The 17,499-nt window shown below is 33.9% G+C and overlaps 1 protein-coding gene across 6 annotated transcripts in view; it reads left to right on the top strand.

The window, feature by feature from the left end:
* Positions 1–17,499, top strand: part of LOC136038677 (copper-transporting ATPase 1-like) — a 268,609-nt gene that overhangs the window by 117,737 nt on the left and 133,373 nt on the right. For all 6 annotated transcript variants that reach the window (XM_065721953.1, XM_065721956.1, XM_065721954.1 and 3 more), the window contains exons 16-18: positions 10,566–10,725; positions 13,736–13,886; positions 16,580–16,700. In XM_065721953.1, the coding sequence (XP_065578025.1) occupies positions 10,566–10,725; positions 13,736–13,886; positions 16,580–16,700 (432 nt within the window). The remainder of the gene's footprint in view (positions 1–10,565; positions 10,726–13,735; positions 13,887–16,579; positions 16,701–17,499) is intronic.

Consider the following 17,499-nt stretch of genomic DNA (forward strand, 5'->3'; position numbering starts at 1 on the left):
AATTAGAAAAAATGAAGTATTTTTAGCTTGCGAAGGAGTGATCGGATCTTAATTACATTTGTGGTTTGGAAGGATATCGTGTCTCATAGCTTTGATTTTAAATCCCGACCGGATCCAGTGACATTGGGGGGAGTTTGGGGGAACCTAAAATTTGGAAAACGCTTAGAGTGCAGAGATCGGGATGATACTTGGTGTGAAAAATAAGCACAAATCCTAGGTACGTGATTGACATAATCGGAAGGGATTCGCTCTCTTTGGAGGAGTTGGGAGGGGGTAGGTTAATTTTAAAAAATTAGAAAAATGACGTATTTTCAACTTACGAAGGACTGATCGGATCCTAATGAAATTACATATTTAGCAGGACCTCGTTACTCAGATCTCTTATTTTAAATCCCGACTGGACCCAGTGTCATCGGGGGGGGGGGGGAACGGAAATCTTGGAAAACGCTTAAAGCGGAGAGATCAGGATGAAACTTGGTGGAAAGAATAAGAACAAGTCCAAGATAGGTGACTGACATAACCAGACCGGATCCGTTTTCTTTGGTGGAGTTTGAGGGGGGTTAATTTGGAAAATTTAGAAAAAATGAGTTATTTGTAACCTATGAACGGGTGATAAGATCTTAATGAAATTTGATATCTAGAAGGATCTTGTGCTTTCGAACTCTCATTTTAAATCTCGACCAGATCCGGTGACATTGAAGGGAGTAGGAGGGGGAAACCGAAATTCCTGGAAAACGTGAAAATCAAGGTATCTTGCGAATGAGTGATCGGATCTTAATGAAATATGATATATAGAAGAATCTTATGTCTCAGATGCTCAATTTTCAATTCGAATCGGATCCGGGGACATAAAGGGTTGGAGAGAGGAAACAGAACTCTTGGAAACCAGAAATCTTGGAAAACCCTTAGAGTGGAGAGATCAGGATGAAACATGATGGGAAGAATAAGCACAAGTCATAGATACGAGATTGACATAATTGGTACAGATCCGTTCTCTTTGAGGGAGCTGGGGGTTGTTAATTTGGAAAAATCCGAAAATTTGAGGTATTTTTAACTTAAGAATGATTTACCGGGTAACTTAAGAAAAAGTAATTACATAACTGGAACGCATCCGTTCTCTTTGGAGGAGCTGGGGGAGGGGTGTTAATTTGGAAAAACTAGAATATATTGAGGTATTTTTAACTTAAGAACGTGTGAACTTAAAAGTGGTGGATAGAATAAGCAAATGTCGTAGATACGTGATTGCCGTAACCGTACTGGATTCGCTCTCTTTTGGGGAGTCGGGGGGAGGGATTCAGTGCTTTGGCGAGTTCGGTGCTTCTGGACGTGCTAGGACGATGAAAATTGGGAGAGGAAAAATTGGAAAAAAATTAGGTATTTATAACTTACGAGTGGGTGATCGGATCTTAATGAATTTTGATATTTAGAAGGACAATCTTGACTCAAAGCTCTTATTTTAAATCCCGACCGGCATTAAGCCTCTGTTCCTTTTAAATCAATCTATTGATTCTTAGAATTTTGTTAGAGCTCATACCATATGAGCTCTTGGCATTTAGCTCTTCTGGCCTCGTCACAATGCCATATGAGCTCTTAGCTCTTGTTTTTTTTAAAGTAAATTAAGCTAGGTTCTAACCGGAGTAGATCTTTGACAGCCGGATCCATATCATAGATGATAGTCCTGAGACAAATAAATATCGAATTAAATTCTAAGCCTTAAATAAAGACACTATTTAAGAATTAGACAGAAGTCAGATTATTATTAAATATTAATATGTACAAGTGCTTTACAGTATAAACACGCAATCAACAAACACATTAAGAAGGTACAAATATACAAATGAATACAAACAACTTTTTATGTGTTTTGAAGTTTTTTTTGGAGAAAACAAAATTATTTTTTAAAACAGCTTGACCAACCACAATTGTTATTCGTTCGTTTATATTAGTTACGACCCATTTAAAAAAAGGTGAAAAATTACTCATTGAAGTTTTCATTATAATAATATTATGTATTTGAATTAAAAAAAATTATGAGAATTACGAAGTTGTCTTTTTTCCCTTGCCCGGTATGGGATTTGAACCTGCATTCCACGAATTGGTACGCACAACTTCTTCCACTATACCGGCACAAGGGTAATTGCTACCATTATTTTAAGGGGTGATGGTTATAGAAAGAATCATAATTTTCCCTGTGTCAAAATGTAGTTCACACAAAGTAGGGGTAGGTTAGCCTAGGAAAACCTTGACAGGTTAAGAAAGATTTAAGCAGGCAGGCCTGATGGATATTATGCAGACGTTATTCCGCTTGTAAAATAAAAATTAAACAAGAATGGTAAGGAGCAAATGGTCAATAGTAATATTTGTACCAGCTGGAAGACCGTAACACCGGTTTTGTCGATTTGTCTGAGCTCTTAATCTGATAGTACGGTCAGTGGTCACTAAACTCTTTTAATTTGCCGAAAGTTCATTTTAATAGTGAGTCTGAACTCTCCATGGTAGATGGGGACCACAAGGGGGCACAAGAATATGACAAAGCGTTCTGTTAAAAGATCTCTGTAGCTCGCAATGACTCGAGGATACTTGTTTTATTCGTCACTGAAAGTGGCTTTAGTCACGACTAAGATAGCTGTTCATCATAAAAATTTTTTTTTTTTTTGTTTTTTTTTTCTTGTGAATAATGCTTATTCTGAACTGTAAAAGTTCTCAGGAGAAAAAAGAAATTATTCTTTGCAATTTTTTTGATGCGTACAAATATTCTTCATGTCCCAACTCATTGAGTTGAAATCTATTTATTTCTAACACAGTTAATTTAAATACTGTTAAACCTAGAAAGTAAAATCTGGTGCATTCAGTCACACTGAATTTGATCATTTTCGAAAGGAATAGGAAAGTTTACTTTTGGTTGTGAAAGGATGAATTATCCTATCCTTTAATACAAGTATTATTTTTATGGTAGGACGCATAGATGTTTGTTGTGAGCCATTGGAGCCTTTCCGAAATCTCTTGCCAACGATTAATGCTTCACACTTCGGAGTGCCTGAAAAGACTCATAGGTCTGAATTAAATTGAAGATGAAGCTTTGTATAATTAATATAAAATTTTTAGGTCTATCTTAGTTCAGTAATGTTAGGGATATTGATTGTGATCCTCTCAGATAGACATTGTTAGATATGTAGAAGTAAAAATCAGTGAATGCAGTTTGAAAGAATTTAAATGTTGCAGTTATGTTTAATATCTATATATATAAAAATAAGTTGTCTGTCTGTGGATGGATGGATGGATGTGTCAGGTGACGTCACCTGAAAAAACTGGATTAGGTGACGTCAAAACTGAAAAAACTAAAAAAAGGCAAAAACTACAAAAAAAACTAAAAACTAATAAAAAAAATAAAAAAGCTAAAAAACTAAAAAAACTATAAAGGTAAAAACCAATAAAAAACTAAAAAAAAAACTGAAAAAACTAAAAAAAGGCAAAAACTACAAAAAAAAACTAAAAACTAATAAAAAAAGTAAAAAAGCTAAAAAACTAAAAAAACTAAAAAAACTAAAAAAAGGTAAAAAACTAAAAAAAATAAAAAATAAAAAAAAACTAAAAAAAAGGAAAAAACTGAAAAATAAGCTAAAATAAAGGTAAAAACCAATAAAAAACTAAAAAAAAAAGGAAAAAACTAATAAATGACGACACTCAAAGAGAAAGCGACCAGGACAAAAGGAATGTTCGATTAGCAATCAACAAAGCACCGGGACACAGGGAGTATAAATGACGACCAGGACATAAGTAAAAAAAAAAAAACTATCTATATATATAAAAATAAGTTGTCTGTGGATCTGTGGATCGTGGATCAGGTGACGTCACCTGAAAAAACTGGATCAGGTGACGTCAAAACTGAAAAAACTAAAAAAAGGCAAAAACTACAAAAAAAACTAAAAACTAATAAAAAAAATAAAAAAGCTAAAAAACTAAATAAACTAAAAAAGGCAAAAACTACAAAAAAAACTAAAAACTAATAAAAAAGCTAAAAAACTAAAAAAACTAAAAAAAAGGCAAAAACTACAAAAAAACTAAAAATTAATAAAAAAAATAAAAAAGCTAAAAAACTAAAAAAACTAAAAAAACTAAAAAAAGGTAAAAAACTAAAAAAACTAAAAACTAAAAAAAAACTAAAAAAGGTAAAAACTAAAAGAACTAAAAAAGAAAAAAATAAATGACGACACTCAAAGAGAAAGCGACCAGGACAAAAGGAATGTTCGATTAGCAATCAACAAAGCACCGGGACACAGGGAGTATAAATGACGACCAGGACACAAGTAAAAAAAAAAATTAACAAAACTAAAAAGAAGGTAAAAACTACAAAAAAACTAAAAAGAAAAAAAAACTAAAAACTAATAAAAAAACTAAAAAATCTAAAAATCTAAATAAACTAAAAAAGAAAAAAAAAAGGAAAAAAATAAAGGAGAAAAACAAAACTAAAAAACGAATGTAAATACAGACCGGTACACCGGGATACAAATGACGACCGGGACACAGGGAATATAAATGACGACCGGGACACAGGGACACAACTACAACGGGGACACCGGGGGAAACAGGGGGATATAAATGACGACCGGGACAAAAAAACTAAAAAGAAAAAAAAACTAAAAACTAATAAAAAAACTAAAAAATCTAAAAATCTAAATAAGCTAAAAAAGAAAAAAAAGGAAAAAAATAAAGGAGAAAAACAAAACTAAAAAACGAATGTATATACAGACCGGGACACCGGGATACAAATGACGACCGGGACCCGGGACACAGGGAATATAAATGACGACCGGGACACAGGGACACAACTACAACGGGGACACCGGGGGAAACAGGGGGATGTAAATGACGACCGGGACACCGGGACAGGGAATGGTCGATTAGCAATCACCATCAACAAAGCTCAAGGGCAATCATTAGAATCATGAGGTATAGATCTGAATACAGATTGTTTTCCCATGGACCATTATATGTTGCATGTTCAAGAGTCGGTAAACCTGACATTCTATTTATATGCAAAGACAATGGGACAGCAAAGAATGTTGTATATTCGCAAGTTTTACGTAGTTAAAACCATATATATATATCTATCTATATTCACAGGTGGGACATAGGGACACAACTACAATGGCGCGTAACTATTATGGCGCGTAACGACTTACGCGCGCGGGGGGGCTTGGGGGGGGCGCGAAGCGCCCCCACCAACTAGGTGTTGGGGTGGCGCGAAGCGCCACCCCAACAGCTAGTAAGTAATAAAATATAAGTAATACTCAGATAGGCACTGTTTTGTATCTAGAAGTAAAAAACAGTAAATGCAGTTTGAAAGCATTTAGATGCTGCAGTTATGTTTAATAGAAAAGAAAATTATAATTCATCCAAAGTTGGTAAGGTATGAGCCCTATGAGGGCATAGTTTCCACGTAACTGTAACATTTAGTCACCAAGGTTACTTTTCACTTAGGTTGTTGTTTTTGAGGTATGTTTTGAGGTATATGATATAGATTGTGATCCTCTCAGAAGAATTTAAATGTTGCAGTTATGTTTAATAGAAAAGAACGCTGAAGAAAATATAATTCATCCGAAGTTGGCAAGGTATGAACACTATGAGGGCATTGTTTCCTCGTAACTGTAACATTTAGTCAGCAAGGCTACTTTTCACTTAGGTTGTTGTTTTTGAGGTATGGTTTTTTTTATTTCGTTTTCTTAGACCTACGTGTATTTTCTTGTATTTGCACTGACGACGGTTGAGTGGAGATCTCAGCTTAATTATTTGCCCTTTTCCTTGTTCTCACCGGCTGTGCATTTTCTTTTTGCGTTTTCTCTTATTTCGCTGTTTGTTGCCGTTGTTGTCTCTTATTTCGTTATCTTTTCTATTCTCTTATTATCAAGCTTTTGCTAGTGTGGTCTTAGAACTTATTGACGACGGAATAATAATGATAATAATAATAACAATAATAGTAATAGTAATAATAATTATGATAATAATAAAGCAAAACTGCCACAGAAGGACAGCAAAATTTTAGAGTTAAGATTGCTTGATGTTTTTGTGATTCATTAGAGTTGGATTCATTTGGGATGCGTTGGTGATTTTCAAAATTCCCTGCAAGAAAATTAGTGTTCGCACACTTTTATGGCTCAGCTTTGAATCATGCTAAAGTAAAAAAGGTATTTTATTCGAAAGATGCTGCTTAGTTTATTATTTATGAAACATTCATGTTTATGTGGTTGTATATCTCAGTTTGTTTATTTTAGAACCAGATACTTCAAGCTTCTTGGGTAGATACTTTTGTACATCCATACGTAAAAATATCTTATTTAATGTAAAAGATTATTGTATATCTAAGTTTTGCAACTTTATCAACAGAGATTTTTAGCATCTCGGTTATGCTCTGCTAGTTACCTCGGTTACCTCGAAAAAAAAAACAACAACAAATGGTTTCACAAATTTGCTTCTTTGTATAAGTTGTAATATACAAAGAGAAAAATGATTTGATTATTTAAAATGGATTCTAGTTGGTTAAGATTGGACCTTCTATAATGTAGATTACAGCTAGAATAGATCTCAATGTCGGATAAGTACTTATCCTTTCCGTTAATAGAAATCACTTTTTCATGGTAGGATGCCTTGATCTCTTTTGTGATTCAACAGAGCGTCTAAACTTAGTTCTAACAAGCAAGGCCTTCTCTAAAATATCTCAAAGAGCTTATAGAGTTGATTTTCATTATAATATAATAATTGTATTATCTACTGAAATTTATCTTTCGTAGGTATTAGTATTTAGTGATGCAGGCACTAGGGAAAGTCAAACTAAGAAAAAGGTATTATTTTGAATTTAGTTTAAACTTTTTACTTAGAAGAAAAGATTTAGTTTAAAAGAAGATAGTGGTTGTCTAAAAGATACGTTCGGTAGCAAATTTGACGTTTAAAAAAATTACGTAAGAAAGGAAGAAAAAGAAAAATTAAACATCTATGGTATGCTCAAATACACTGCTAAACAACCTTTCAATGCATAAAAATGTTCATGAAAAACGATTTGGTGTTCATGCCACAAAGATGAAATGTTTGAAATCAAATCCATGTATGTGATAGAGACAGGTCTATTTTGCATTACTGAAAAGATTTCTAATACCCTTAGATGGTTTACCAGAGCACTACCGTATTTGTTGTATTTACACCTTTTCTTGAAGAAACTAACGGTTTACATGAACGTAGAAGTGGGATTGTAATACAGTCGGTTAAACTTGCTTTCCTCTGGAAACAGTGAATTGTTGTTAGATTACTTAAATTAGTCTTACAATATTTTACTTGTCTTGGTTGGCTTTAATATGGATCCTTGACCTGTAACAGAGTTACTTACCGTCTTGAATAGGCATAATTAAATTTTTTTTCACGGGCTATAAAATGGTATTTGGTTTCACCAAATTTATGTAAATAAGGTGCAAAATGTGGACTCTACGCCTACTGCCCGTCTTTTTGTAAACAAAATCAGACTGCTTTCACAGGCGTGAAAAAAGCCAGCACAGGAACTGGCTAAACAATTTGAAGGTATCCGCCACAACAAGAAGAAAAGGAAGATCCAAAGCGATTTCAGTGCCCATTGGTACAACATAAGATGGGGCCTCTGGTCTCCAGAAGAAGTGCAAGTAAAGTGAAGTTACGAATGTCTCATCGAGAATTACCTATAATAATCTCTTGGTGGATTGCTTTTCATTTAGTGGAAATTCTAACGAATAAACCAGTCTTAAACTCCTTTTTATGATCAAAAGCAAAATTTTAACCTTTTGAGGGGAGGAAAGGGGAGGGGGTGGTTAGAACTTACCAACACTTTAAATGGCTGATCTTTGGGAATAAACCCCTGCTCTATTCTCTTACACAGACTATTGAATAAAGAAAAACAAAAACAGAAAGCGAAACCCAGAACCTTCGAATAAACATAGGTTACATGTTTACAAAAAGAAAAAGAGGAAATATGCGCTATTGACAATGAGTAACCAAACATTAAGATTATAACTTTATGAGGTAAGAAACAATGATAAACAAAAACGGTTTTGGAAATCAAAGGATTGATAAACTTTGCTGGTCAAGGACTAACGCCTCTTTTTATTTTTTGTTTTCTGTGGGTTTTTTGCTTCGTACAATACATTAGTGCTCTTTACCTAATGAATATTACTAACAAAGAATAAAGAAAAAATGGTAGGATACATTTATTCATTACTAAGCTCAATTCTGGATTATAAGAACTAAAATTACAAGGCAGGGAAAGAAAATTTAAAGTAACCTTGATGTGTTTCTCGTTCGTTTGATAAAGCAAGTTTGGAAAACAAAACCATAACTTTTCGTCGCAATTTATCAAAATTCTTTTATCGATGCATCTAAATGGACTATATAAGTTATTTGAAATAACTAATATTTAGAACATTTTGTTCTTTTTCAGAAACAAAAAGATTCATTTGTTTTGACTAACAATTTATCAAACCCTAACATTCTGACTATATGGACTCTGGAATGGTTAATGCCAAATTTATGCCTCTGAAGAACTACTATGATTATTCTTTATGAAAAAAGAAATAATCAACCCACATGTTGATCATCCATTCAAGAGTCGGTTAGCATAGAGAACTAGAGTCTACAATTTTGGCAACCAGAAGATTTCAAGAAATAAAACACTTTTCTTGAAACCACCACCCGGCGAAGGTGGAGGACTACAGTAGAAAACATATTTCAGCGTTTTGTAGCCATTTAACAACTGAAAAATTAATATATATATATATATATATATATATATATATATATATATATATATATATATATATATATATATATATATATATATATATATATATATATATATATATATACTAGCTGTTGGTGTTGCGCTTCGCAACACCCCCCCCCCCCATCACCCCGTTGGGGGGGGGGGGTTACGCGCCATTCTAGTTGTGTCCCTGTGTCTCACCTCTGAATATATATATATATATATATATATATATATATATATATATATATATATATATATATATATATATATATATATATATATATATATATATATATATATATATATATATATATATATATATATATATATATATATATATATATATATATATAATATATATATATATATATAAATATATTTAAATATATATATATATATATATATATATATATATATATATATATATATATATATATATATATATATATATATATATATATATATATATATATATATATATATATATATATATATATATATATATATATATATATATTGTTTTAACTGCGTAAAACTTACGAATATACAACATTCTTCGCTGTCCATATACAAACATGCAACATAATAAACATGCAACATATAATTGTCCATGGGAAAAGAATCCTTATTCAGATCTATACCGCATTTTTCAAATGATTGCCCTTGAGCTTTGTTGATGGTGATTGCTAATCGAATATTCTCTGTGTCCCCGTTGTCATTTATATATCCCCCCTGTGCCCTTCTGGCGTCCCCGCTGTAGTTGTGTCCCTGTGTTCTGGTCGTCATTTATATTCCCTGTGTCCCGGTCGTCATTTGTGTCCCGGTGTCTCGGTCTGTAATTTCTCTTTGAGTGTCCCGGTCGGTGTCCCGGTGTCCTGGTCTGTAATTTCTCTTTGAGTGTCCCGGTTGCCATTAATATTCCTTGTGTCCCGGTGTTCCGTTGTCCCGGTCTTTAACGTCATAAAGTCTTCAATGGCTTTGGTGGTGAAGCCAGTTGAGGAAGTTTAACTTTTCCTGAGGCGCAACACATTCCCATTATTCACCACTAAATTTCAAGGCCTTGGAATAGGGACAAATTTTAGATATAGTCCCGATTTGACCACATCTACTCAAGCTATAATCATCGTCTGATCTTACTCGGTTTCTACCTGCTCACGTGATTCTGCTTCATTGCCCACAGGGCATTTTTTTTTTTACAAAAGACAGTACTTTGTAAAATCGAGGCATTACAATAAAATTTGAATTTTCACATGAAAAAATGGGTGTTTGAGGGGGCTAGACTGCCCCTCATATTTAGAATATATCTGATTATAACGTTAAAAGTGAGCATGAGAGAAGGACATTTATTTGCATTTGCCGTAAACAACAAGATTTTCGCCTCAAATGTCTCGAAAGCAATCAGAAATCCGTGAAACAGTTACGATTGCTGACTGGTTATAGTTGTTTCCCTCTAAAATACTTTCTGGAAAGTGCTGGCCAGACTAGCGTAAAGATCAGAGAATTAATAAGAACTATTTTTCCCCTCACATTAATGGTAATTTCTATTTGTTGGTTTTAAAATCAGTATTTACTTTCATTTGAAAAGCCTGTTTTTTATATTCATGCGTGATAAAGAAGGAATTTCCGTGAGGTTGAATATAGGGTGATTTTTGCATTTTTGCTTGCGAAGCTGAGGATTAGGCTATTTCTAGGATGTGGCCTTTTCAGTATTGTCGGGCGGTGGAGGGGTAAAAACTGTGAAGTGTTTTTAGTTCAAATAGTATATTTATCTCTTCTTTTTTTTCAGGTCAAAACTGTGGTTTTCGACAAAACCGGTACAATAACTCATGGCGTTCCCACATTGACCAAGTTGGTTGTATTGTACGATGAATCCATTGTGTCATTGAAATTTATGTTAGCAACTCTAGGGACGGCAGAAGGAGGTAGTGAACATCCAATCGCTGCAGGTAAATTAATCAAAGATTTGCATCGTAGTTTAAAAATTCTATGGGATACCCGATTGTGTTTCACCGTGCTATGATTGCCTTTTCCACTAATCAACATAAATTCCTCAGTATTTAGATATAAAAGTGTCGCCAAAGATTAGGAGGGCTTTTGCCCTGAAATCCCATGGACAAACCTACTGCCACGAAAATTTCTAGGACAAATGAGAATAACTGACTTTATACTGATAAGATTGGTTATCATTTTATCCTACTTTGTGCTTTAAAGTGCGTGTTGTTGTCATTATGTCATTATATGTGGTTGCCAAAGTGTTCAAGGTAGTACTTAATTGGATAAGCATTTATTGTTGTAACGGATTACTTTTGAGGAAGTTGGTGTTTTTTGGATAAGTAATCTTTGTGATGCTAAAACACTCTTCAACCTGATTCTCAAGACCAACTGTATTTTCGACAATGTATTGTGCTTAATATTTTTGTGAAATTTTACTAACAGGCATTATGTTAATTTACAAAAGTTTCAATGCAAAGATCTCCACTTGAATGATTACCCATCGAACAGCTCTTCATCCGTGGTATAGCCCCGGATAGCTCATCAACAATTTAGGGAAAATAAGCTTCTGCTTCTCACAAATAAGACTAAGAGAACTTTGCCGACAAGCTGCCAGATATCAGCAGCAAGGGGCTCTTTATCATAAGTCAGTACTAGCAAAGCCTTCAGAATCGGTACCAGTAAGAGAACCAGCTTTTATTCATCCAAAATCATGCATTCCAAAAAATCCAGCCAGTGGCTGTAATGGTGACGGTGGCTGAAATTAGCAGTAGTTACACGTATTTGTGCCTACTACTCTCAGGCGTACAGCGAGAAGCTTTTTCCCGCTGCTACCTGGACATAGAACTGTGTTACAGAACATTCTATAGAATTAAACATTAAACGTGGGGGAAATCAATCAATTCTTTGCAAAGTTCTAATACATATTCAGCGTTTTTCAGTACATTGCAAACTTGGAATGTGTCCAATACTGTCAGATATCGTTTGTGATACCGTAATGTTCCGGTTGAAAATATATTCTTTCTCCTTGTGTTTGGCAGTAAGCTTTAATACCAATTTGGCAAATTGTGTATGATAGTCTTCTTTTTCAATAAATCTTATCTTAAGCAAGTTAAAAACCTTTCACACTGAATGCAAAAATCAAGTAGAACGTGAAACGATTTGGAGATGAACATTTATTATAAGGATTAGTCGTGTGCATGAATTTGGAAAGCAGGGTGAGGACGAATGAGAAATATGGTGAGTTAATAAATGAGTGCAAAGAAATGTAATCTTAGGCAAATTTTTCTAATTTTACAGTAGAGGAACTTTTTTTTGTTAAGAAACGAATGGCGAATACAATTCTGAGTAAGAACCTGAAATACATTTAGGGAACTTCGCATAGTTTTGTTATTTACAATTTTGTCGAACGCGGCTTTTTAAGTATTGAATAGTCTTTTCTAACTTTCAGCTTCATAATGGATATTTCAATTTGAAGGGTTCAAGTCTTAAATTTGGTTTTTAGCTTTATTCTTGGAGCAGGAGAAAAACTAATCAGTCAATTGACTTAAATGCAATTAATGCAATGCTGCTGAGAGTACTTTTTTTAGCATTCAATGGAATTAATAATTTTGACCATAGACCGTTCAAGCTAAAGAGATTTTTCACTCCTTTCACGTAAGACAAATATCTGGTAAGAAAAATTACTTTGTGCTATCTTATATTTAGGCTCATGTTTGCTAAGGGAAAATTCATAAATGCCACGAAAACACAGGAACAACTACGAATATTTTGAATTTTCAAGCCATTTAGTAGTGGAATTGATGAAGTCTGCAAAACAAGCAACGAGAAAATTAAAGTATGTATCACACTGCTCACGGAAAAACAAGTGTCTCCTTCCAGACTGCGCACCCTTCCTCTATAAATACCCAAGGTTTCTTCAGGTACTCACTCAGAGTAAGGTTGACTATTGGTGAGCTTACTGAGTCATGGGACCAACTTCCGTTCCAAAACATAGTCGGTGACACGAGGACACGCACCCCGGTATCATAGAGGATATTTGATTGCAAGTTATGTTTTCAATGATAAAACAATATTTCTGTGTTCACAATTGAAAAAAAAAAAGAAAAAAAAAAAAAAAAAAAAAAAAAAAAAAAAAAAAAAAAAAAAAAAAAGAAGTTGTGTCTCTGAATATTTTACCTTTAGAAAATGTCCTTAAACAGCTGTTATGTCTAAAAGGAAAACATGGTTATTGCTCCGCCCCTGCTGGTAAAGAGCAGGGACAGTTTTTAATATTTTGAGCTGTATTGCCGAGTGAAATTTGTTAATTTCAACCGTAGCTAGTTGATAGATCAAGGAGCTATTTGCTTAATGTATAACAGTATTTCAGTGTTCATAATTAAAAAATAAGAAAAAGAAAATAAATTTAATAATTCAAGAAAGTATTTTTCTGAACATTATATCTTTAGAAATGTCCTTAAACAGCTATAATGTCTAAAAGGAAAATATATTTACCGCACTGCTCTGGTGACGAAGAGTGTTGTATGTGTAATTTTCATACTTTAGCTATATCCCCAGGGGAAGGGGAAAACCACATTTTGGATTTTTTCCATGAGAAGTTAATTAATTTGCCTAAAATGAGTATAAATATTCCAGAATTGAGGTTCTTCAATCCGATAACGTTGAACCTAGGCTCATCGTAAAAATTTTCAATCAAAAAGGTACCTCAAAGCTGACCGCTTAGGGGCCAAATGTCTCCTTTCCAAGGGCCGTTTTTGCGGCAAGATTCGTCGTATTCAATTCAAGTTGTATGGATATGTGTAATAGGGAAGATATATTGACACCCTCCCCCTATTTCACAAGGTAGCCCAAAGAATTCCCCAAGAAACTTGGAAAATTAGTAAAATTGACTATACCGGGTTACCCCCCCCCCAGAATTTTGGACTCCATGCATCTATATTCATATTTCTTTTCTTCTTTTTTTAGCCATAACTAAATTTGTTAAAGACACGTTGAAAACAGACATTACTGGGAAGATATTGGATTTTTCAGCCGTGCCCGGCTGTGGCCTGAGATGCACTGTTGGTAGTTTAGAAGCAATGTTTAACTCTTCTTCTAACTTAACCCTTTTGAAACTGTAAGTTATTTTGTCCTTTTCATTTTATTGTCTTGAAGTTTTGATACTTAGTTCACTGAAATTTCCTAAATTTATAATTTGAAAGGATTTTATTCCTGTCATATATAGTTTGGAAGAAAGTATCTCTATAGCTTAACAGAGAAGACCGTGTTCGCAGTTCTTCAAATGCTAATCACGTCTTAAGTAACTGTGGTGTTGAGGTGATAACTTGGTTCTTCCTTCAATTTATAGTTTTGTGTCTATGGAGGAGTGCTATCAAGATGCCTCTAGTCTTTAGGTAGGGATTTTGCAATTGGAAAGCAGCTAAACCTTTTGAAAGTTATCAGGAAATTGTATAGGCATGAATTAATCTGTTGTAGTTACTGTAAAAGATATCAAATTAAAGAAATAGTTCTTGATATTGAAAGTAATGAGACAAAATGGAAGAGAGATTTAAAGTAGAAGAGCCAGGCTTATTGGGAAAGAGAGACAGAGTTGAAGAGAAAGAGAAGCAAGAGAGAGAGATGAACAGATTGAGTGAAGGATAGAAAAGGAAATAGAGAGAGAAATGAATAGAGATAGAGAGAGAGAGGAATATAAAGAGAATAATAGAGATGGGAGGTTTATATTTAGATGAAAGATTAAAAGATAGGAGTAAAAGAATCTATTCAAACACTAAAATTTCAAAGATGGAAGAGCAATGGAAAGTTTTTCTCCGACCCGTCTGATTCTTTTTATTTTCATCTGGATTAATTCCTTTTTTGGGGGGGCCGTTTTAGTTACGACTATGAGCTTAATCTTCTTTCAAAAGCAATTAAGCTGTCTTTAACGCGGCTCTTTTCTTTCTAAAAGACATATCACCTCTCAATAAGTACACCGACTCTTTAGAAGGTCTCATAAAGCTTTCAGCATTTCCGTCCAATCTGTCTTAAAGGCAATAATCGAGTAACTTCGTTATTATTCTAGGAGAAACAAAGTCTTCCGTATTTTGATTCACAGCCTTTTCGGCTACAGATAAACAAAAGTTTCAAATCTCAGAGGGAGATTGCTTTCAAACGCTTAAGTAATAGTGGATAGACCAATCAATACACAAATGAAGTAGAGTATTTTTTTAAGCTAATCTCAAGCTGTGAAGTTTTAGGTCTGGATGGAAGCCTTGAAAGGTTTGTTTTGTGGAAAGTCAGATTTTTCAGAATGTGAAAAGTAGAAAGCAAAACTGAAAAAATCAATAAAGACATGAAGTTACCAAGCTTGTAAAAAGTTACTCTAAGAAAGCTTTAGTATTTTAGGCTTTTATTTTGAAAGGAAAAACTTGATGGATATTTTTGCGTCGATTTTCGCCTATTGTTGGCAGGTTTTTTTTTTTTTTTTTTTTGGTGCCTTAAAAATGGAAGTAATCTATCTATGGCAGCCGAACATGTGTCTAATTTGTGATTTTTTTTTCGTATTTTTTTGTGTGTTCGACCTTAGTAATGGCAATACTCTATCTATAGCAGCCGAACATGTGTCTAATTTGTGATTTTTGTTTGTATTTCCTTTTTTTGTACGGTACCTAAAAAATGGCATTACTCTTTCTATAGCAGCCGAAAGCGTCTAATCTCAATTTTTTTTTTTGCACCTTTAGTAATGGCAGTGCTCTATATATACTAGCCTAACATGTGTCTAAATTGGAACCAATTGAGCGTTCTTTACTTCTTAAAATGGAATGTAATTAAGCTTTGCTAATATGGATCTTTTTACTTAATTCCTCTCACCCCCTTTATCTCTCTATCTCTATCTCACTTATGAACAGTGGCAATACTCTATCTATAATGCCTGAAAATGCGTCTAATTTTGGGCCAAGTAAGCACTCTTTATTGCTCATAAAGAATGAAAGTTTGTGTTAGTTGTGGAAAAAACAGCTGACTGAAAAAAGCAATTATTTAAAAATGCTTACTGATGGTGACTTGACGCGATGAATTTTTATTTTTCAATCAATTAGTCATACATACAAATTACACTATAGCACTTAATAGCACTTAATAGCAATAAGTGCAAAATAGCACTTAGAGCACTGTATCTTTGTCAGGAGCTTGAATCGGTTCAGAAGCGAGCGGTATCGATCATCTTGGACCGCCGTGACATCCCCTACGATAAGGCTCTGGAACTGCTAGGACTGCCGTCACCCCAAAACCGGTACGAAACCTTGATAATGAGTTTTGAAAAGTTCTTGCTTTCTAAATCTCAGCACCGTGACATTCTACCTGATCAACCTCTACTATCAAAAACGAGAAAGCAAGATAAGCTAGTTCCCTTTAAAGCAAGAATGTTTTTTGATTTTGAATGTGTTGTAAAGAAACGCAAATTAGTGATAGCTGTCAAGTTTTTGCTATTAAACCTGTCTACTACTACTACTACTACTGCTACTACTACTACTACTACTACTACTACTACTACTACTACTACTACTACTACTACTACTACTACTACTACTACTACTACTACTACTACTACTACTACTACTACTACTACTACTACTACTACTACTACTACTACTACTACTACTACTACTACTACTACCTTAGAAGATTATTGATTGATCCTTCAAGGAGCGATTGAACAAGACGATTAGCAGAAAGCTGGTATTTAAAAGCAACGCTTGCAAGTGTTTAATTTTGAAATGTTTCTTCTAGAAATGATTGGAAACACGAGATTGTAATTTTCCTTATTTTCAGTTCAACGATCTGGGATCCATTATGTGACATCATTGATCAGAGTTTGCTGAGATCTTCGAATTTTACTAATGATTATTTAGAAGAAATGAAGGGAAAACTTTCCAATATTAGCTCTTATCAGGCAAGTTCTACTTCCTATTGTTCCGTCATTGCTTCGTCAAATTTTCATCTAAAAGCCTTTTTCATGCTAATATAGACCTTGGTTTTTTGTGCAGCCAATAGATTTGTGACAGGATATGCTGAGCCCATTTTTGCTTAAACTCTAAAGGGGTACCTTTTCGGGCAAGCAAAGCAATTTAATTAGACGTTGTAATGTAGTTTGTATTTGTCAGATTTTTTCAACTCGGGGATAACTTCTTATAAAGCTAAAATAGCTTGTATTTAAATATTCTGTTTTACTATATAGTAATTGCCTTTCTTTGCTTTTATGATTTCAGTGTTATACTGAAAAACAATGCGATCGACTTTGAAATACATTTCCTTCTGGAGCAGTTAAACCTAAGTGCATAAAAATTTGCACGATTTTCTAATGTTGCGCCCTTTTTATGTTAGATTTAGTCAAGTTTTGCCAATTTTCAAGGGTTAGTAAACTCCAAACTTCCTTTGTTTTAAAACATGTTTTATTTGTTGTTTTTACCCCTTGGTGCACGATTAGAAATTCTCTTGTGACAATTCACGAATATCTGTCGCCACCTGATGCGTCATAATAGTTAGTGATGTATTGAAACTTTTGAGCCAGGGCTTTTATATGGCATAGTGAATAAAATGGCTGAATACCATGGAATCGCTATGCAATATTCGTTAAATTTTGTTCAAGTCACTACTGGTTGATCAGACAACAAGCTGATCAGATAAGACGGAATCAAACAGTTTGTGGTAACGAACTGTTTTAAGGAGCGACCCGGCTCAATAGTAACCAG

Source organism: Artemia franciscana, chromosome 18 (genome assembly GCF_032884065.1).
Source record: "Artemia franciscana chromosome 18, ASM3288406v1, whole genome shotgun sequence".
NCBI lineage: Eukaryota > Metazoa > Arthropoda > Branchiopoda > Anostraca > Artemiidae > Artemia > Artemia franciscana.